Here is a 23,701-nt window from a genome sequence, read left to right as displayed (position 1 = left end):
CTGAGTTCTCACTTAAAAGATTACCAAGAACTGAATTATTTAAGCTGGTAAATAGAACAGGATCACTTTTGCCTTAGTTAGTGGGAGGTATCAAATATGCATCTCACGCTATTTACCTGCTAGCCATCTTTTGCCAAGTTTAGAATTCTTAATGGGTTTCAAGTTCTATATAGAAAGGAATTTTATGTTTGCATTTTCTCTAGTTACAAAAATAACTCCTTTATTCTAAGGACACTGTCTCAAAGTCTCATTTTTATTTTAATTTTATAGCTAAAGAGACTTAAAAAGAGACTGACAGGATATAAAGCAATTCCTGGAAATATTTGATGAGAATATAAGTGAGTTAGAAATATGTTGATGTTTCAATTTTTAAAACTACAACTAGGATGGTAAATCAAAGAAATATTTTCACCAAAATGTGTTACCATTTCCCAAACACTGAATCTTCAGACAACATATATGGACTTAAATGTACTGTGAACGCAAAGAATTAGCTATATCCAGATTTATTGATAGATAAACTGGTAGAAAAAAAGACATTTTGTGACATAAATAAGCTGATTCAAAAGTTACATTTCTTAACTTTAGGTAGAGGAGAATGTTTGTATCCTTTTGTTGCTATGCAACTGTTTAATGTTGAAGATTCAAACCACAATTTTTATATCCTACGACAATCAACTATTTTCCACAAATATTTATTATTTTAAGTAAACACAACTTCAGTGAATCTGAGTTTTTCTAGGAGTCCCTTAAAGGGAAATGAGCATTCCATGAGCCAGTAAATTACCTACTCTGGAAAAACATTACTATGGTTAAAAAATAAATTCAACTTAGTTTTTTACAAAGAACTATAACATTTATTTTAAACATTTTGTAATTACTGACGTCATTAAGGTGAGCAAACTAAATTTCAAAACCACTTGTAATAATGTATTCTATAATAGCACTGTGACTCTACATAACACAGTCCCTTTTGTATTGAAATAGTATTTTTTTTCACAAACTGAAAAATATCTTCTGCTTGTTGACTGTTAATGATTTGTAAGATGACTTTATTTTCAGATCTTTTTTTTTTTTTGCACAAAACTATGTTTATGGTTTGTATCACAGAAGTGAAAATATATCTCTGCATTTTTATATCTGGTCTCTTTTCTTTTGTTTATTTTTAACTTGATATAGATTTTCTTCAAGTATATATGGCAATATTCAGATATCCTGCCCTGTCATCTTTCAATATTTCCATTGCATGCATTTAATCACTGATTAATTAATGTTTGACTTGTTACTATGGGCATTTCAAGTAGACAAGCATGGAATTGTAATGACAAAAAGACTATTATGTTGAGGATATATGCATTTGTATTTCACACACCAGAGATGATATTAAACACTGATTATCTTATGCTGCTCTTTATTAAAAATGTTTACCATAAAATATCATTTCCCAAATAGTGCTATCATGGAGATTTGAGAAAGTTCATATTATTTGTCCTAATGAGTGACATTTCATGGAAAGATAAGTCATAATTCCTATTTACTAAAATTTCACTGAAATGATTTCTTTTAAGTAAGATTTTAAATAGACGTGGGCATTCTTTTGCTAGTGATCTTAGGTGGAGGGGAGAATTCCAAGACTATCTGTGGCAAGATTTTAATTTTTCAATCAAATAATATTGTGTGATTACTTTGTAACCAGGTGGAATATAATTGGTTTTAAAAGTTGTATCCTTTTTGGCCTCTATGTTTCCACATGACTGTAGATATCAAAAATCATGTCTTAGAACTCCAAAAAAGAAAAAGCTGTGTATATCATATCATGTTTAACTTAGATTCCAGCCACACTGATAAAATAAATGTGGTCATTTAATTGTCACAGCTTATCTTTATGACCATATCTGCCCAAAAGAAAGAATTCCCCATCTGGCGATTAATACACACTGTCAAGGAAAATAAGTATCATTATGAAAGTTCAAAGAACTTGTCCATTTTTGCTATTTAATACAGAAGGGAATACAATAAAACCTTCAGGGCCTTTATCCATCTGTTTTAGGTACAGCTCTTGTCACCACCTCAGCGATCAAACTCAATAAAGCAATCGTTTCACATGGCGGTGAGATCAGTGTCAGGTTGGGTTTCTCCCTCTCACTTGAATTCCTCAATCTGCCTTCACTCCCATTTCCTTCTTCTGTCTCTCCACACCCTCCCAACCCCCGCCCATCCCCAATCATGTAACTATGTAATCGAGGCCTTAATTCCTTAATCACCAACATCTGCAAGCTCACAGTACCACCTCAGATGCCTCTTGCAAACCACAAAAAAAACTTGATAGGAGGCGCTCTATTATCTACACACCTTCAAAGGTAAGTACCTGTCCCAGTATCTCTCGAAGTCTAGGCCAATAGACCTTCGAACTGGTTAGAAATACAAAATCTCAGGCCCTGCTTTGAAGTACTGAGTCAGAAATTTCAGGTTTGAGATGCCAGCAATTACAGAGCCTAAATTAAAGGCATGGCAGTAGGGATGGGAGGTCATTGCATTGTTAGTAGTGTATACATAGGCACGTAGTAATATTTTAGTTCACATAGTCCTTTAACAAAAATCAAGTGTTTCTTATTCAAAAATTCAACACTAAAACCTTTTACATTAACCATTTGACAATTGGCTTTATTTTTTGTAGTTGTTACTTGGATAAAAAACTGACAGCATTCAGCCTTCGTCAAGAATATACTCCTTGTCTAGTTCGCCCACGGCTCATATTCTTGGAGAGGAACCAAAATATTTTTCCTTAATGTGGACAGATTAAAAAAAAACACAGTCTTAGTGCACTTTTTTTTTTTTTTTTTTTTTTTTTTTGGTCTCCTTGGACAGATGATTAACACAACTGAAAGAACTCTCCCTGTGTTGGAACTGAAAGTTGAGGTCAAGGATAGGCTGATCTTTCTTGGGAGGGGGGAATGCCGAGCTCATAGCTAGCACAGAGCAGAAGCAGCTGTGGAGGCTCCCACCTTCCCCTGCACTTCCTGTGACAACGTGACCTAGTTGGCTGCGTGAGGTTACCTGTGGCTTGCTCACCAGCTGCAGCCCATCAGCCCCAGCTGGCCAGCTGAGAGCCCGCCTCTGCTTGGGCTATGCTCCCATTGCCTTTAGGGGCTGAGAGCTCTGAGGGAGGACAGCAAGAGGGAGCCCAGGGAGGTGCTAGAGGTGAAACTCATACTCATATTAATTTATAGAGCTTTGTGTCCCCTAAACCCATAGTTCAAATGCTAAAGTGGAAATGCTATGTTAGAAGAACAGAAGGATTAAGGGAACACACACTGAAAGGGAAAATTTTTGCAGTCAAAATATGACCACACCTGAAGTTTGTTACCATAAATGCCAAGAGTATTAGGATACTGTCAACTCAAAGAAAGGAGAGCATCGCAAGCTATCAGAGCATTCAACATAATCTGCTGGGAAATCAGTCTCGGAAGGCTTAGAAACAGAGACCCCAGGAAGATGGCCTGCTGACATACTCATGACTGGTCAACCCTAGGTATCTATAAATTGCTTGTTCACAAATGAGTTCTGTAATATTGGCTGGCCAGGCCTGACATGATGTATGTGTACTGAAGTGACAGGATCAGCAAATATTCTTTTTTAAAAAACTTTTTTTTTAATGATTTATTCATTTATTTATACAAGAACCGGGGTACAGGCCAGATTTGCAGGAGGGTGAGAGGATTCACCAGAGACAGCGGGGAACAGAACAGGCAGACTGATGAAATACACTGCTGAGGAGAGCAACAGGAGCGGCAGGAGAGGTCTGCCGTGCCATGTGGGACCCTCGCCAGCTGGCTGGGATCGAACCGGCGCTGAGGCTGTGGACAGCTTCACAGCACGGTGTTCAACCGCCTGCGCCACCAGGGGAGGCCCAGGATCAGCAAATATTCTTATTCAGGAATCTAACTTACACATTTAAACAGCTCGATATTTTGATAGGCTGAAATAAAGATTATTTAGGGAATATTCACTTTGGAGGAACTTGATTCAATCTTTGTGGACCTGTGTTCTTCATTGCAAATTCAAATAACCAAAACAACAGAACCAGCTGCATGAAGCCTGTGATAATTACAAAAGCTCTCACTGACCTTAGAGGCATATGAACATTGCATCAGAAATAGATGGAGGTCAGTCTCCATCCTATACTATTTCAGTCCTTGAATGTGAGACTGATGACTGTAGTTATCATTTGGGCCCACTGTAATAGGATTCCTTGAAAAATTTCATTTGTATCTACCCACATTAAAATTAACTTAAAAGAACTGAAACATGCTAATGGCATGTATAGATTAAGAGCCAACCTAGTAAGACTAAAACTAATATTCAGGCAAAATGACTTATTTGACTCTGGAAATAGAGTGTAGTGCTTGTATCAGTCAGCTGGGTTGCAGCAATAAACAACCCCAAAATCTCAGTGGTTTGCCTTGCAAAAGCAAACATTTATTTCTCACTCATGTCAGCAGAAGAGGATCTGCTGCTGCAGCCACTTCCCAGACTCTGAAGGACAAGCTGTTACCAGGCAAGAAAAAGAGCAAGGGGCAGAACTAAAACACAATCATTTGGAAAACTTCTGTTCAGTCAACACAAATTCTGAGCCTAAATCTGGCTGTAGGACATGGATGTACAGATGGTCCCTGACTTATGATGGTTTAACAAATTTTCAACTTTAGGGTGGTGTGAAAATTACATGCATTCAGTAGAAACAGTACTTGAAGTTTTGAACATTGGTATGTTCCTTGTCTAGCAATATGCAGAGATTCTTTCTTGTGATGCCAGCCAGCAGCAGTTAGCCACAGCTCCCGGGCAGTCATTCAATCAGGAGGGTAAACAACCCATACTCTATAGACAGTTTTTCACTTTCAGCACATTATTCAATAAATTGCATGAGGTACTCAACACTTTATTATAAAATAGGCTTTGTATTAGATGATTTTGCCCAACTGTGGGCTACTGAAGTGTTCTGATGGCTATGATATTCATTTGGTTAAGTATTAAATGCATTTTCAACTTAGGATATTTTCAACCTATGGTGTATTTATTAGATGCAACACCACAAGTCCAGGAAGATCTGTACACAGCCCTGCTGGGAGGTACTTGCAGTTACACCATCACAGTCAAACACAGGGATGTAAAAATCTTATAGGGACGGAGAAGTACAGTTGAGACTGCAACATAATCCCCAAACCAGCTGAAGCCGTAAGTGGACAGAACCAGTTTAGCAAACCCACGGCTCAGAGTCCCTGTTCTCCGGCATTAGTGGCCCACATCACTAATTGGTGTTCTCAGCTGAGCTCAGATTTTAACCCTAAAATGTTCCACGGACTGCCCTTGATAACCTCCTATTGCACTAGCACAATAGCTGTTAAACCAAGTTATTATCACAAATGTTTGGGAGATTCTGAAAACTATAGTCGACACTTGAACTGCACAAATTGGCTAACATGCAGATATTTTTCCCCCAGATTCTGGGTCCACAGTTTTAACCAACCATGATGACCACGGTTGAATACCTGAATGTGGAACTGGCTCATATACACAAAGGGCTGATTAGAAGTTTGTGTGTGTGTGTGTGTGTGTGTGTATCTTAACTGTTTTAGTCTCCTAATCCCCTGAGGTGTTCAAGGAGCAATGTATAACTTCTCAGGATCATCCCAAAATGTATGACAAAAGGTACCTTGAAGCTCCTATAAATTCTTGAGACATAATATGAAACACTGTATAGTCTAGGCCCTCTTCTTTCATAGAAACTGGATAAAGAGAAGAGCAGTCAACATGTACTTTTCAACTGTTCCAGCACCTGAGCCGGATGACCTTGAGTAAGTAAGGCAAATCTCTATTTTCTTATGCAAGAAAATGGTCTAATGTAGCTTGGATGTTAAGAGTAAATGTCATGGGATCTCAGACAGCCTAGGGGTAAATCTCTTCTTCAACTCTTGGTAACCATGTGAATTTAGTCAAGTGATTAAACTGCTATTTCTTCTGAAAAAATACTTCACAGAATTGCATTAAAATAATTAACTAATTCATGTAATCTGCAGTAGACTAATACAAAGTATCAAAAAATATATAGTCTATAATTTTATAATCTTTCTACAATATCTGCCTTTCAGAGTTCATATGAGCACTTAATGAGAATATAAAAATATAAAGAATCTGGCATCTAATAGGTGCTCAAAAAGTCATAACTTCGGGCCTCCCCTGGTGGTGCAGAGGTGGAGTGCTGGGCTGCGAAGCTGCCCGTGGCCTCGGCAGCACTGGTTTGAGCACTGGTTCAAGCACTGGTTCGATCCCCAGCCGCAGCAAGAGTACCACATGGCATGACAGACCTCTCCTGCCGCGCCCACTGCTCCCCTCAGCAGTGTATTTCGTCAGTCTGCCTGTTCTGCTCCCCGCTCTGACTCTGGTGAATTCTCTCACCCTCCCGCGCTTCTGACTGTATCCAGTGCTTGTATAAATAAATAAATAAATCTTTTAAAAAAAAAAGTCATACACATCACCCAAAGCAGTGATAGTGAAGGCAAAGATAAACAGCTGGGACTACATCAAATTAAAGAGCTTTTGCACAGCAAAAGAGACAATAACAAAAACAAAGAGAAACCCCACCAACTGGGAGAATATTTTTGCACCCAACACTAATGATAAAGGACTGATCACAAAAATCTGCAAAGAGCTGATGAGACTCAACAACAACAAAGAAAATAATCCAGTCCAAAAATGGGCAGAAGAGCTAAAAAGAAACTTCTCTGAAGAGGAAATGCAAATGGCCAACAGGCATATGAAAAAATGTTCAACATCACTTGTCATCAGGGAAATGCAAATCAAAACTACCATGAGATACCATCTTACACCAGTGAGAATGGCACATATTAAAAAAACTAGCAACAACAAATGTTGGCGAGGGTGTGGAGAAAAAGGAACTCTTCTGCACTGTTGGTGGGAGTGCAAACTGGTCCAACCACTGTGGAAAGCTGTGTGGAGATTTCTGGACCTACTAAACATAGAGCTTCCATATGATCCAGCAATTCCACTCCTAGGTATTTACCCAAAGGACACAGAAACATCAATTCCAAAGAACACCTGCACCCCTATGTTTATAGCAGCACTGTTTACAATAGCTAAGCTTTGGAAACAACCCAAATGCCCAAAAATAGATGACTGGATCAAGAAGATGTGGTACATATATACCATGGAATATTACTCAGCATTCAAAAAAGATAAACACATGCAATTTGCTGCAACATGGATGGCGCTGGAAGGGATCATGCTCAGCGAAATAAGCCAAAAAGAAAAAGAAAAATACCGGATGGTCTCACTCATAGCAGGAATCTAGAAAACTTAAATAAGGGACCAGGAAAATGAATAACTATAAGAAAGTGAAAATCAAAATCAACAAAAAACTATGAACCAGAGACACTTTTAGGGGGGCGGGGGCGGGAGGGGAGGGATTGGGGTCAGAATGAGGGGCTGCAATTGTATGGGGAATATAACAATAAAATTTATAAAAAAAAATAAAATAAAATAAAAAAAAATAAAAACCAAAAAAAAAAAAAAAAAAAAAAGTCATAACATTGCCATAGTTCAATGTGTTTTAAACAATTTTTTGAAAGAGATGCATTATTTTCTAATGTGGTAAAATATTTAGAGCATGAACTATTCTACTTAATTATTCATGCATATGCCATAATATAGAACACCAGTACTGATGCCAATGAGGTGGGGGTGGGCTTAACCCCTCAATAATTTCCATCATCTCCCTTCAAACCACCCCTAATAAACATACACTAAGTAAAAACAGCTTAGAGCGCATCCCTAAGCCAGATGTCATCCCTTACACCCCTTCAAAGCCAACTGCCACCTCAAAGCTTCTCCCAAGTTGAAATTCTGGAACTACCCCTGGGGGCAACTGAGAGCATTATGACTAGGTATATTAAACCGATCTTTACTTGAAGGAAGCCTAGAATAATATGACCTTTAAACATTTCCCCTTCCCCCACACACTTAACAGTCAGTTGTACTTAGATATTATTCAATGCCATATATCTCAACCATGCAGGGAATGAAATGAAAGGAGACCTGATTCCCCTAAAACACTTCAGCACATGTAAAGTGCACAGGCAAGCACTGCATTCCTTCAGTGTAGACATCCATGATATCCCCTCCCAGCAGCATTCTTTGCATTGCATTTTATAACTTTGATTATGGAGTTTGGGCACCCGTATGCCTTAGGAAACAAACTGGGCTCCTTTAAATACCAAGCTCCAACCAGCTGCTACCAAGTTGCCTTGGCAATTTTAAGGTTCTTGTTGCCCTAGATAAAGGGACCAACTGAGCCAGTGTGCCAGGGACTATCCCAGTTTGAGCAATGAAAAGTCCTTTGTCCCAGAAAGCCTTCAGTCCTAGTTGAAGCTGGACTCAGTCACCACTACAAAAGCAAAAATGGTGATAGGAATTCTGAGTTCCTGTTAGGTAGACACAAATTAGATAGAAATGTGATCAAGTGACCCCTGCATCTCTGTTGTCTTACACCAGATTTTGAATGATTTTGTAATTAGCATTATTCTAAAATTTGGGGCCGCCTTTAGTTTTCCCTCCAAAAAAAGAGTGAACCAAACATTTCTTCCAGCCCAGGCTCTTATTGGTAAAAATAAAAATTTTAAATGAGAAATTTCAGGAATTCAAGTCACTGAACTATGCTGCCCACCTCTTTCTTCCTGTTTGATCTTAGAAGATTAGCATTCAAAACTTTTCATGACATTTATATTGAGGAAAGAATATAAGATTATTAAAAGCAGAGAAACTCAATATTGAGAATGCACATCAAAAGGTCTTTAAGACAAAGAAGGGATCATATGATTTGAAACCAGAGTTACTAGAAGCATGTGTGCTGCACTTCATTTTCTAGTTAACAGCGTAACATACGTCAAAATATGATTTAAAATACTCCTCACAGCTGAGCTGACATTTGGCGATCCTCAGCCTTCTTTTGCTGTTGAGATGGGGGTTCAAATCCAAATGAGGTTAACACTTTGTACTGGTACATATTCCTGGCGGAGAAGAAAAAATCTTTCAGTGCAAGTAAAATGAAAACATCTGTTCAAGTCCTGAGGGAAAGAGTTGTTTTTTAAAAAAGGAGGGGGAAGGGATGCTTGATTGTTAAAGCTTGAGATGGCTTCAGTAACTTTGCCAGTGTTAAATAATTACACTGTCAGTTGCCCTGCTCAACTGGGATGCTGAAAATTTGTCCATAAGCATTGGTTCAGTATTCCTTTTTCAAGATCCCATACCCATCTTATCTCCTAACCCTGACTAAATGACATGAAAATATATGTTAATGTCTGCTTCAATTTCCTTGCACAGTAAATTAGGGTAAACTCTACTCAGTAATGATTGACCTTTAGCTATATAACTTGTCTTGGCTAGTAGCTGTGTACTCTACATCAGAAGTTGTATTAGTTATTTATTGCTTAATATATTAAAATAATATATTAAAATAACTTAAAATAATATCCATTTGTTTCCAGACAGATCTGGACACGGTATGATTGAATTCTCTGCTCAAGATTGTGTTCTAAAGTGAAATTCAGGTCCATTTCCAGGTTCATGTGGCTGTGGCAAAATTCAGTTGCTTATAGTTGCAGGACTGAAGTTCTGATTCTTGGGCTGGCTATCAGCCAGCATGCACACTCAATTCCTAAAAGCTGCCCACACTCCTTGCCACAAAGCCCTTTCCATTTTCAAAGAGGCAAAAAAGAATCTCCTTCACATGCAATATCTTGAATCTCTTCAGAAAGAATCCAGTATCACTTAAGAACTCACCTGGTTAGGTCAGGCTCACTTAGGATCATCCCTCTTTCTTGAAGTCAAATGTGCCGTACAATGTAATCACAAAAGGAGAATCCATCATATTCACAGGTTTATGCATGGGATGGAGATCTTGGAGGTCACTTTTGCATTTTCTCTACCATAAAAACATATAATGCAACATTTCTCTTTTCGATCCCGTAGACCTATTTTTAGAATAAAAGGCCGTGGGAGAATGCCCAAAACAGCACATAGCAGGATTTATTTCAACCTACTCTTCACTTGTAATGAAATAATTATAAAGACAATTGTAATGTAATGAAATTGTAATGAAACAATTATGGAACAATTATAGAATTGTAATGAAACAATTGTAAAGACAAGAAAAGTATAAAAACAAATATTTGCTAGTAAGTTTTCTTTTTAGATTTCAGATTTTTTTTAATTTCTTCAAAATCATCATCAGGAGTGACTTAAATAAAAAATAGAATTGAATCCCATCATCATCATGATTAAAGAGAAAACTCTTCAGATAAATATGATTGCTTCCCATTTTAAAGTACTCAGTAAATAATTGCCACTGATAGATAGCCAACAATCAGTCAAGAATGCTCAAGATTTGTCATATAGCAGAACACTTGTTCACCGGGATGGGTGGTGAGGGGTGGTTAAAAGCATGGACTTTGGAGCTAGATAATCTGGGTTTTACCTTCCAGCTTTGTGACCTAGGGCAAATTATCTAGTGTCTCTATGCTTCATTTTCCCTCATCTGAATAAGTAGAATCATAAAAGTACTTGTTTCATACACTTGTTTTTTTTTTAAATATTTATTTATTTATTTAGACAAGAACCGGGGTACAGGCCAACCAGGGTACAGTGTGCCCAATACATGGTAAGTGCAGCTGTTGATTATTATCACTTATTCTATGTCAGCCAGTAACTGAGTGTATAACTTCTTTTCATCCTCACAATGATCTGGAGAGACAGGTATTACTATTGGCTGCATGTTACTGTAACATGATGACAAAATATAAGGACAGGGCAGCTAATTAACTTTAAGACTACATAGGCTAATAAAACATCAGTGTGCTTTTTGCTGGGACACAACACTCATTTGTCTTAAGATCACATGCCATTTACCACCAGACTTACAAACAAAAAATAGTGGAAAGACTACATATGGGGGTTTATTTTCCTGATTGTGTTGGTTTATTAAAAACCAAACTGGGGCTTAGGTGAGGAATGGGAGTTCATCAGACAATAAGTCTGATGAATAGGCAGATGATATGGTTTAGGAATGAGATGTGACACAGACAGAACATTGATGTTATCAAGTTATATTAAAATTATACATTAAAATTTTATATATATATACACTATGTATAAGGTTATATTAAGATAAATATATTAAAACTGACATTTGTTATCATAAATGGAAAGTGAGTCCATAAAGAGAAAAATATTTTTAGAAAGTCCTCTAATTTTAAGTTTCCAATTTCAAGTGGCCCAGACATCTGAACATTTGATGCTATTCGTCTCCAGTTCCTGTTGCTTTTAACTGTAGAAAGCAAACTTAGCTAGTTGTCGCACACATGCTAGATGCTAGACACACAGGCACATGTACAAACACCCTCACTCCTATTCCTCACCTAAGCCCCGGTTCCCGTCATTAGCTCAGGAAACCTCAGTAGCCAAAACCCACCTCTCTTCCACACAGGAAGTAAGCTAATGTTTAAAACACCAACAATGGTCAGCCAGTGATGACAACTGTGATCCATTTACTTATTCTTGAGTTCTTAACCCTTAACTTCCATTGTCTACATAGCACTTAACATGAAGTGAAATTATAAGTTTGTTTTGCATTCTTATTTATTGTATACTGAGCCATAAAGATAAGTCACTTACTTGGAGTCATTCCACAGCATGTACTGTATTGCTTAATTAATATAAATGAATAAATGAATGAATGGATTGAACTGACTCCCATTCTATAAAATTAGCACATAAATAACAGAGAAAGAAAATAGCAACCCTCTGAACAAGAATGCCAGTTTCTATTGCTGAGGTTGGCAAATTACCCACTGGAAGTAGTTTCAGTCTGCTGGAGAAGACAATGGGCGATTGTGATACTGTTGGATGACTGGTAATAGGAAGGGAAATATGTGGTCACAACAGAGAGGGACCTAATCTTGTCTTAGGGGATCCCATAAGAAGTGAAAGGTAAAATTAAATCTGAAGAATGAGTGAAAGTAAAACTGTGGGAGGGTGTAAGGTAAGGAAAAATGTCAGGCTTTTCTGCCCTTCCGCCATCAGGATAGATGATGGATCCTTGTGGTCCTGAATGCATGCCTGATGGCGGACACCTGGAGTAGGGTGTGGGCCTAGGTAGATGGGATTCACCTGGGCTAAGACTGTGCTTTTAAGGGCGGCGTCACGGGAACGCCAGCAGCAGCAGAAGCCAAAAGAGAAGCCGAGAGAGAAGCAGAGAAGAAGAAGCAGAAGCAGAGAACACCAGAGAGCCCAGATAGAGTGAGGATTAGCTGGGGGTTGGGAGGACGACCAGCCTCCCAGCCCCTCAGCACCCCTGCCTGCCATATGCCTGGTGAACCCCAATAAAAGACCTGCAAAAACCCACTAAGGACTCTGATTCCTCCTTTACCTGGTCTGCTGGATCAGAAAACCTGCGCTGGTCCAGTCCTGTCTTTACAGAGGGCATGTGGTAAATGTCTAGATAGAAGGAACTGTAGGTGCAAAACTGCGGTAAGAGTTCAGAATCTTCGAGATTTCAAATAGCTCCCCGTTCCACTTGCATACTCCCAGGGTAACTGTAGGATTCAATGACATAATAATACGTCTGTGAACGTATTGTGAATGGTAACATGCCATGTAACTTCAGGTATTAATAAGCGCAGACCAGTGCTACCTGATAGTTTCTCATATTTAAAGAAAAAAAAATCATTTCGGAGCACTGCAAATAAAAGGACAGGACACAAAATATAAGGACAGGGCAGCTAAGTAACTTGACTTTATAGGCTAATAAAACATCAGCGTGCTTTACACTGGGAAACAACACTCCTTTGTTGTGCCCTTATATTTTGTGCCCTGTCCTTACATTTTTTGCTGTGACTTACACCCAGGATCCTGGGAATTGACTCCAAGCCCTCTACACTAACTGGTTGGAAAGCGTTTTTGTTTTTTGTTTTTTTTTTTTTTGGTTTTTTTTTGGTGAACTATGCTCAGTTGAGGCAGCTGCTGCTGGTGGTGGTGGGGCAGTGGTGGGTCGTTCTCTTGACAACGGATCTCATTGGCTTTTCAAAGCAAAGCAGCTGATGATTGGCAGCGAGGGTGTACAGAGCTTTTGTCTCTGATTGGCTGACTGGAGGCCAAGCTCCCACCCACCTCCCTCCCTGGGCCTGCTTCGAGGCAACCTGTTTGCCTCCCTGGCTGAGGCCGCCCAGTTACACCTGCGAGGCTGCAACCACGACCAGCTGCCACGGCCTTGCACGCACAGCCCTCACGCCCACCTCACGTGTCAGCCACATGCCCGTCCCAGGTGCTCCTGTCAAATTTGCCTTGAGACCAGGGGGTGGGCTGGCACAGCAGAGACAGGCCGCGGGCGCAAATCCCTCTGGAAATCGTGGTTTTGAGGAGGCAGAGGAGACGGGAAAGCCACTGTTACGTGCCTGACTTAGAAGCCAGTTTCTCTGAGGCACACACAGCGTTCTAGAGTGCTGAAAAGCAAGCCACTTCGTCCGCTAACTAGGTGTGGGAGCGTGAGCCGGAACCCCAGAAAACCTGCCTCAGAGTAGCCCCCCAGGAGTGCGGACCCCGTGACAGACCTTTTACCGCCTTATCATGTCCAGCAGAGCTTACCTTCTGCTGGAGAGAGAGAACCGAAAGCTGAAGAAGAACAATTACAAAGTGAGTGCTGGGGCTTTGGAGGGCTGTGTTACATCGGGGTATGAATTTTTAAAAAGCCCTTTAATCCGTGCTTATTCTGTAAGGCGAAGTTTAGCTCAACCTAACTTGCCCCCACAGCATTGTCTTTTAATGAATCTCTTTCACTTCATCTATTTCATCATAATAACTAATATCACTTCTTAATAATATTAGTTAACGGTATTGAGTGCACTCTACCACCCTATTTATGTGGATTTAGGCCTTGAATATCAGGGTCCCTCAGGTAGTAAGTGAAGGGTAGGTGCAGGGTTGCAGTCTTTGTTTTACCTACCAGAAATCTAAGCCTCAGAGAGTTTAGGCAACTATTTGGCCCTTAGACTCAAAACCCCTTTCTCTTAAGTCTTATATTCTACTGAACTTTTTTTTTAAGATTTATACATACATACAAGAACTGGGGTGTAGGCCAGAGGTGGGAGGGGTGAGAGGATTCACCAGAGAGAGTGGGAAGCAGAACAGGCAGACTGACTGAAATACACTGCTGAGGAGAAGAGCTGGGAAGACAGGAGAGGTCTGCTGCACCATGTAGGTAGCTCCCTGGCAGGGCATCGAACTCCTGCTGCAGTGGCTGGCCATAGCTTGATAGCGCTGTCTTTAACCCCTGCACCACCAGGGAGGCTCATCTACTGAACTATTTGCCAACTGCTGTCACACACACATAAATGCCCATCCTTGACCATTTTAACACAGGGGAAGGTTTTGCTTGGAATGCCGCCATCAGTGAGGTTGTTAATGTTCATGGGGGGCGGTCACAGGCTGGATTATCATATATAGTATGAAAATTAAAAATGGAGGCAGGTGTTGTGGGCAAGGGAATCCTTTGGGAAGAGAATAGGAATAAAGCTGTAGAGGGAGGGTTGCTTCAGATGTAATTCAGTGGCATTGTTCTGTTTCTACCCCTGCTGTAAAAAAGTATTGCCTTCATTGGAGATGTTGTTCCAGGAATAATTACTGGAACCAACAACAGACCTTCCAGATGCACAAACCTAACATTTGGTGTTTCTGCTCTACCTAAACTTTGAAAAGCTGTTGAACAAGAATTCAATTTGCATGTAAATACAGAAAATGTAGATGACAGATTTAATGTTTCTCCAAACTAGCAAGTATAATAACTATGTGGTTGCTCAGAAATATGGAGCATATTTAAGTGTATGCTTCAGCATAATTGATCGGTTTTCTATGAAATACATTCTTTTTTTTTTTTTTTTAAAGATTTGTTTATTTATACAAGCACTGGGTAGTCAGAAGTGCGGGAGGGTGAGAGAATTCACCAGAGCCAGAGCGGGGAACAGAAAAGGCAGATGGACCGAAATACACTGCTGAGGGGAGCAGTGGGCGTGGCAGGAGAGGTCTGTCGCGCCATGTGGGACCCTCACCCAGGCGGCCGGGGATTGAACCGGCACTGCAGAGGCTGCAGGCAGCTTTGCAGCCCAGCGCTCAATTGCTGCGCCACCAGGGGAGGCACTATGAAATACATTCTTGTCCCTTTGTTGGGACCCCATGGTTTAGGACAAATTTATTCTTGTTTCCAAAAATAATTTTGGAATTGTGTTTTAAAGTTTATTTTGTTTGTTTGTTTGCATCTTGTCTTCAAAGAAGACATCCATAAGGTTTTTAAAAGCTTGGAAGGTCACATGCTTTCCAACTTAATTCCTTCTTTTCTAATTTGAATCTTAAATTGACTTCCCTAAATCACACATCCCAACCTTGATCCTTAGTCCCACTGGTGATTTCAATGCCTATCATTTATTTTAGATTTATTATTGCATGTGTTTCCTAGAATTTACCTTTTGTGAAATGAGACAATATATAGCCCTTCCCCCCAATCAATTACTTATCAGAAAAATAAAATGTAGAGGTTTTAGAATTCATTGTAACCTTATTTTTGAATTTCAAATCTTTGATTTGATTGATGAAAGAAATTTTTGACTTATTTAATCTTTGTTTCTGCTTTGGTTTTTTTTTTAATTAAAGGGTATTAGTGCCTTTCCTGTGAGTGAAGACTTGCTGGAGTGGGAAGCTGTTATTGAAGGTCTGCAGGATACAATCTGGCAAGGTTTGTGTTTTCAAAACCAATAACTTTTTCAAAAGTTATACCATTTGTAGTTTATTTTTTTTACATATAAGGTTATATCATATAAATTTTCTAGGCTTCTGAAAGTCTTTGCATGGCATTTTTTAAAATTATATGGCTTAATTTTTTTGTCATTTATCAACATAAATGGACATTTTAGGACTTAATTTTTCTTTATGCTAAACATTAAGGTTACTACATTTTTAAGAAGTAGACACAATAAATAATATTAATTGAAAATACCATCTAAAAGTCTTTCATGAAATTATAGAATGGATGTCAAAATTCCTATTGACATCAAACTCCTACAATTATATTTAATTTTTTTCCTCTGTTATTTCCCCACAAATTTCCATAAATCAAATTCTCAGGAAGACTGGGTCACTATACATTTTAGTGATCATTCTCTTTTCCGATTATGGGTTAATGAGATAGGTTTGTTGAGTGGGGAGAGGGGGAAGCCATGTAAGTGATAATTAAAATAAAGAATATGTGCTATTATGTATTTTTGTATTAATTTTATTTTTTAACATCATTGTTCATTTTTAAACAATAGTTGCTTCCCCCCAACCCCTCAAGTGTAGTCCCCATAGAGTTTCCTTCCCCAAGGCACCCGTGCACCATCACCTCAGTCCCCTGTGCTCCTCCCTCCCTCCTTCTGATCCCTCTCCCTCCTCCTCCCCTGCAGGATGTCTCTGGTTTATAATTGTCTGTTTTTGCTTCGTTGTGTTTTGTACTGTTATTATTTTTTTTACACTGATGTCTTATTTGGTTCCCCTATATTCCTGCTATAAGTGAAACCATCCAATATTTTTCTTTTTCCTCCTGGCTTATTTCACTGAGCATAATTCCTTCTAGCTCCATCCACGTTGCTGCGAATGGCATGAGTTTATCTTTTTTGATTGCTGAATAATACTCCATTGTGTATACATACCACATCTTCTTGATCTAGTCATCTATTTTGGGGCATTTGGGTTGTTTCCAGGTTTTACCTATTGTAAATAGTGCTGCAGTAAACATGGGTATACAGGTGTTCTTTTGAATCAATGTTTTTGTGTCCTTTGGGTAGATCCCTAGGAGTAGAATTGCCGGGTCATATGGTAGCTTCATTTTTAGTAGACTGAGGAACCTCCAGACAGCTTCCCATGGTGGTTGGACCAGTTTGCACTCCCACCAGCAATGTAGGAGAGTTCCTTTTTTTACCACATCCTCGCAAACATTTGTTGTTGCTTGTTTTTTTGATATGTGTCGTTCTTACTGGTATAAGGTGTTATCTCAATGTGGTTTTAATTTGCATTTCCCTGATGATAAGGGATGTTGAACATTTTTTCATATGCCTGTTGGCCATTTGCATTTCCTCTTTGGAGAAATGTCTTTTAAGTTTTTCTGCCTGTTTCTTGACTGGATTGTTTATTTTATTTTTGTTGAGTCATGTGAGGTGAGTTCTTTGTATATCTTTGTGATCAGTCCCTTATCAGTTGACTAGGGTGCAAAGATTTTTTCTCAATCAGTGGGGTGTCTCTCTGTTTTGGTTAATGTCTCTTTTGCTGTGCAGAAGCTTTTCAGTTTGATGTAATCCCCGGTGTTTACAGGCCAATCCCTCTAATGAACATTTATGCAGAAATCCTCAACAAAATCCTTGCCAACAGAATCCAACAATGCATCAAAGTGATAATACACCACAATCAAGTGGGATTCATCCAAAGGGCACGAGGATGGTTCAACATAGGAAAATCAATCAGCGTAATCCAACACATCAACAAGAAGAAAAATAAAAACCATATGATCATATCAATAGATGCTGAGAAAGCATTTGACAAAGTCCAACATCCATTTATGATGAAGGCCCTTGAAATTCTCAGGATAGAAGGAACATACGTTAATGTGATAAAAGCCATATACGACAAACCCACTGCCAACATTATTCTCAACGGCGAAAAGCTGGAGGCCTTTCCTTTAAGATCAGGAACAAGAAAAGGTTGTCCACTCTCACCACTGCTCTTCAATATAATACTGGAGGTCCTGGCCAGGACACTAAGACAAGAGAAAGACATACAAGGAATCCAGACAGGGAAAGAAGAAGTAAAACTAACACTATTTGCAGACGATATTATGTATTTTTAACAAAACACTGAGGAGACAGTGATTAGTTAAATTTGCTTTGGAGGGCTTTCCCGGTGGTGCAGTGGGTTGAGCACAGCGCTGTGAAACTGTCCAGTCTCTACAGTGCTGGTTCCATTCCCGGCCACACAGGGAGAAACCCACGTGACATGGCAGACCTCTCATCTCTCTCCCGCTGCTCCCCTCAGCAGTGTCTTTGGTCAGTCTACCTGTTCTGCTCCCCACTTTGTCTTGGTGAATTCTCTCACCCTCCCATGCCTCTGACCCCAGTTCTTGTATAAATAAATAAATCTTTTTTAAAAAAAAAATTGCTTTGGAGAGTTAGGAATGGCTTTTGAGTTTGGGTCGAGTCCTGAAGAATGCATAGAAGTTTTCCAGGTTTAGAAAAGGGGAAAGAAATTCAGGCAGAGTAATCAGCGTTACAAAGGCTTATAGACAAGACAGGGTATGGAACAGTGAGTTCCAGTGAGCTACACAGTGAAGGGGGCAGGTATTAGGATGAAGGAGTAAGTGTATGAAATGGACTGTTGGGATACAGGCTGTAAACTCAGTGGGAGTAGATAATAAGGACTCCATTATACTACTTAGAGGAGTGTGTGTACCCTCTCATCCAATTTATTCATAAATGAAACTAGAAAAGTTGGGAAGACTAAACTGTAGGAAGAAACTTGAGGATTAATCAGGTTAGAGTTAATCAGAACAACTTGACACTTGAATAAAATTGTTTCTTTCTATATCATAGGATTATTCTTCCAGCTGAAAATAAATTTTACATTGAAGTACAACTTGGCTCCACCATTTGTGAAATTTAAAACAATTCCTTTTCATCCCAATGGTAAGGAACAAATGAAATTTTAATCACTGAGGACTCTGGTCCTATTATCCTTATTCATTCTTAGTGTTTAATAATGTTTGTTTTTCACAACTTTGTTATAATTATAAATTCCTACTGGGGAATATAAAAAGGTATAAAAATGATCACTCAAACTCCTAATTCAAAGAGAAACTACCAAGTTTATTTTGTTTTTTCTATGTAGATATTTTTTCTATGTAGCTGAGATATTACATATAAAGTTTTGCATCTATTATAGTTTTTTATTTAAGTTACATATGTCTGCATTTATTAAGCATTTTTCAAAAGATCACTTTTAATGACTGAATCATAAATTTAACCATTCCTGTGTTATTCGTTATTTTAGTTGTACTCTTTTTTTAAATTAAGGAATGATGTATCAATGAATTAATATTTTAGAAAACAAGTTAAATTGTTATATCAGTTTAACTATAGATAATGTGAATTTCTGATGGATGAAAAAACTAAAAATTTTAAATGATAGAAAAAAAAAACAGTAGAATTTTTATGGGCTTGATGAGGTAGACCTTTCTAAATGTGATAAAATCATGAGAAAAACATGACACATTAAACTTCATAAGCTTTTTATAACTTCTCTATAACCAATGACATTATTAAAAGATATAATATACATTTGCTTTTGCAAACTGAGGAAGATAATTATAATGTAAGAAACATAATATCCATAACATATGAAGAGCATTGTGAAGCAATAAAAAAAACATAAAACTATAGAAAAATGGCAAAGACTATAAACACTTGATAGAAGAAACATAACAAGTTAACAAAAATGTGCGACCTCAATTAGTAAGAAAATAAATGCATATTAAAGCCAAAAATGTGATTCATCACTTATGTTTACAAATTTTCAAAAATAGCATCCAATTTTAGTGGAGGTGGACAAACATGGTTTCACTGACATAATGGTGACCTTTGTGTGACCTTTTTGGGAAGCAACTTGACAGTTTCTAATCGATATAAAATGCAAATAGCCCTAAATTCCTGTTTATAAATTATTTTGTATGTAATTTATACCATGTTTATAAATTATTTCATAGAAATACTTGCATAAATGTACAAGAATATGTTTAATATTTAAAGATGTTTTCCCGGGCCTCCCCTGGTGGCACACCGGTTGAGCGCTGGGCTGCGAGGCTGCCTGTAGCCTCTGCAGCGCCATTTCGATCCCAGGCCGCCGGTGAGGGTCCCACATGGTGCGACAGACGTCTCCTGCCCCGCCTGCCCTCTGCTCCCTTCAGCAGTGTATTTCGTCAGTCTGCCTGTTCTGTTCCCCACTCTGGCTCTGGTGAATTCTCTCACCCTCCCGCACTTCTGACTGTACCCAGTGCTTGTATGTATAAATAAATAAATAAATAGATTAATTAATTAACTTAAAAAATAAAAAAATAAAGATGTTTTCCCATTAGCTGTTTTGGAAACAGGGAAAGTAGGGGGGAAAAAACCCAAACCAATGTCCATTAATAGGGGCATCTTTAAGAAAACATCCTACAGCTGTATGTGTTGCTTTTAAATATAATAAGGAAGCTTTAGACTTTTTGGTCATTGCTGTATCCCTAAAATCTATATGCCTAAAATCTATATGGTTCATGCTCAGATATTTTAAAAATAAGTATGTCCAGAGATATGTTGGCAATTTACTATAAATGAAAGAACACTTCGAAGAACAAAATGTAAAATACAGTTCATTTATTTAAAAAAACAAAATCCCCCCTGACATTGAAATGGAATAATCATGGGGAACAAGGGTGGAGGGGGAGTAGCAGGGAATAATAAGCAAACAAAAGTCATACACACACATACATACATAGACACACACACATGCACACATATACACACACATACATACATAGACACACACACACACACACTTCTGTATGTTTATATAGACCAACTGGCAATAACTGAATTATTGCCGCTCTCTAATTGGAGAGCGAAGCATTCATATTTAACCTTTATATAACTTTATGTAATTTTTTCCAAGTATGTTATTATTTCCAACTACATTATTTAGTAATTAAGACCTATTTTTAAAGGACAAGATTAAATTTATAATGAAAAGTTGTGTACATTTGCCATTTGTTTTTAAAGATTTATTTATTTATACAAGCACTGGGTACAGTCAGAAGCATGGGAGGGTGAGAGGAGTCACCAGAGCCAGAGCAGGGAACAGAACAGGCAGAAGAACCAAAGTACACTGCTGAGGGGAGCAGTGGGCATGGCAGGAGAGGTCTGTGGGTCAAGTGGGACCCTCGCCGGTGGCCAGGGATCGAACTGGTGCTGCAGAGGCTGCGGGCAGCCGTGCATCCCAGCGCCCAACCGCTGCGCCACTGGGGAGGCCCACATTTGCCATTTATATGCTTAAAACAAGCAGGAGAGGTATTACTGAATTAACACAGCCACATAACAGGTGGGGGTTGTTCTTATTCCCTGTTCCTCATCCCTTTCCTTTCTGTAGAGTAGCTAGAACTTGGTCTCTAGGACAAGTATGAGAAAACTCACTAGTGTTCTTTTTCCTTCTCTCTCCCCTCCCCATGGGAATGGCTTATTTCATTTGGAGAGATGGGAGAAGAAACTGAGCATGTGTGACTCAGAAGTTTCTCAACACTCTCTTCAACCATCCTTAGGACTTCTGTAGAACCCAATTAAAGGTGTTGATCAAGTGCATTCTCCATTACAGTCTTAAGTTGAATTTTTTTAAGTTCATCTATCAACACCTTGGTCTGTTTTGTTATATATGAACTTGGGAGGAGTGGACTGCTATTGATCAGTGCCCATACTCCAGAAGATGACTATGTAAGTGTCTATCCCTTCAGATACATGAAGCCAAGTTGCCCCTCAGTCATGGTATTTATACTCCTACCAGGAAGCATGTATAAGGTTCTCCTTTTAGCACTCTCCAATTCTGAGCATTGAAACTTTGTAGATTTTTTTTTTTTTTGCTTCTTTGATAATCTTCTACTTTAATAAGCAGTTTGAATGCAGGTAAGTTAGCACTTTTTCAGTCTATTGATTGAATTTCTTAGTTTTGTGAATTGTCAGACTTGTCAGACTTTTTTTTTTTTTTTATAAGCACTGGGTACAGTCAGAAGCGTGGGAGGGTGAGAGAATTCACCAGAGCCAGAGTGGGGAACAGAACAGGCTGACCTTCGAAATACACTGCCAAGGGGAGCAGCTGGTGGCAGGAGAGGTCTAAATGCCATGTGGGACCCTCATCTGGTGGCCGGGGATCAAACCGGTGCTGCAGAGGCTGTAGGCAGCTTCACAACCCAGCGCTCAACCACTGCACCACCGAGGAGGCCCTGAATTGTCAGACTTATTAACAATATTATCATTGTTATCCCCTTCATTTGTCATTAAATTTTAAATTTTGGATTTTATTTTTACATTTGGGATTTATGTAGTCATGTCTATTAATTTTGTCCTTTCAAATTTTTTAATTATCATTCCCCCCAAATATAATCAAATCATTTTAACATCCTCATAGTATTTCTATAGTTTTATTTTTTCATCTTTATTTTATTTATTGTTCCCCTAGTTTTTTGAGGTAACAATGGTGTACAGCACTGTATATGATTCAGAGGTATAGGTTCATGCCTACTCATATGTGTTACCACACCACACCTCCCACCAAGGCACCCATAGTCTTATTTCATACCATAGAGTTAAAAATTAAAAATATTGAATTAATTAACTATGTCAGGGTATAGACCCAGATTCTGTATATCTTTCCAGTCTGTATATAGCAGACAAAACTGGCATCCTCAACCTGTGGATTCCATTTCTGAATCTAGCATTCACACTGTCACCAATGGGAGGGAGGAAAGAGAATTAAGAAAATATGGTACAGGTGTTGCACATTTCTGTTGATATCCCATGATTAGAACTTAGTCATGTGGCCATATCTCATTAGAAGAGAGGCTGGGGAAAATAGTCTGGACACCATATATTCATCTAAAACTGCACAGAGTTGGTGGGGATGGGAATGGTGCCAGCATAGTTATTCTTGTTACAAGAAGAAGTAAACAAAAGGAAGAGTAGATAGTAGTAAATGACTATGACTCAGTTGCACAACAGTTTTTATATAGCTTGTTAATAATCTTTTCTTTTACCACTGAGTTGTAATTTCACTTTTTTTTAAAGATTTATTTATTTATGCATATAAGAACTGGGGTACAGGCCAGAGATGTAGGGGATGAGAGGATTCACCGGAGACAGAGTGGGGAAAAGAACAGGCAGATTGACTGAAACACACTGTTGAGGGGAGCAGTGGGCGAGTCAGGAGAGGTCTGGTGCACCAAGTGGGTAGCTCCCTGGCCAGGGATTGAACTCGTGCTGCTGTGGCTGTGGCTAGCTTCTTAGGTTGCATTTTAACCCCTTGCACCACCAGGGAGGCCCTAATTTCACTTTTTAAAAGATTTATTTATTTATTTATTTATTTATTTATTTATTTATTTATTTATACATACAAGAACTGGGGTATAGGCCAGAGGTGCAGGAGGGCGAGAGAATTCACCAGAGACAGAGCAGGAAGAAGAATGGGTAACTGGACTGAAAACACTGCTGAGGGGAGCAGCAGGCGAGACAGGAGAGGTCTGCCACGCCATTTGGGTTTCTCCCTGGCTGGCTGGGAATCGAACCCACACTGCAGAGGCTGTGGACAGTTTCACAGTTCTGTGCTTAACCCGCTGTGCCCCCGGGGAGGCCCCCTAATTTCATTTTTAAAATGCAACACTTTTAAAGCATACTGGCCTTGTTGCTAAATTCTTGTCTTACATTGTTCGTTCTGACTAATCTTGTGTGCTCCTGCACTATTCTAATTATTGTGATTCTACAAT

General features: G+C 38.8%; 1 protein-coding gene across 1 annotated transcript in view; it reads left to right on the top strand.

The window, feature by feature from the left end:
- Positions 1-13,695: 13,695 nt before the first annotated feature.
- The window catches only part of UBE2U (ubiquitin conjugating enzyme E2 U), a gene marked incomplete at both ends in the record, with an annotated part of 28,425 nt that continues 18,419 nt past the window's right edge, over positions 13,696-23,701 (top strand). Inside the window, 3 exons of the mRNA XM_084242360.1 lie at positions 13,696-13,761; positions 15,772-15,853; positions 18,735-18,827. Of these exons, the coding sequence (XP_084098486.1) occupies positions 13,696-13,761; positions 15,772-15,853; positions 18,735-18,827 (241 nt within the window). The remainder of the gene's footprint in view (positions 13,762-15,771; positions 15,854-18,734; positions 18,828-23,701) is intronic.

Source organism: Talpa europaea (assembly GCF_964194135.1).
Source record: "Talpa europaea genome assembly, chromosome: 9".
Lineage (NCBI taxonomy): Eukaryota > Metazoa > Chordata > Mammalia > Eulipotyphla > Talpidae > Talpa > Talpa europaea.
The sequence above is the reverse complement of the archived record's forward strand: the minus strand, read 5'-3'. Positions and strand labels throughout refer to the sequence as shown.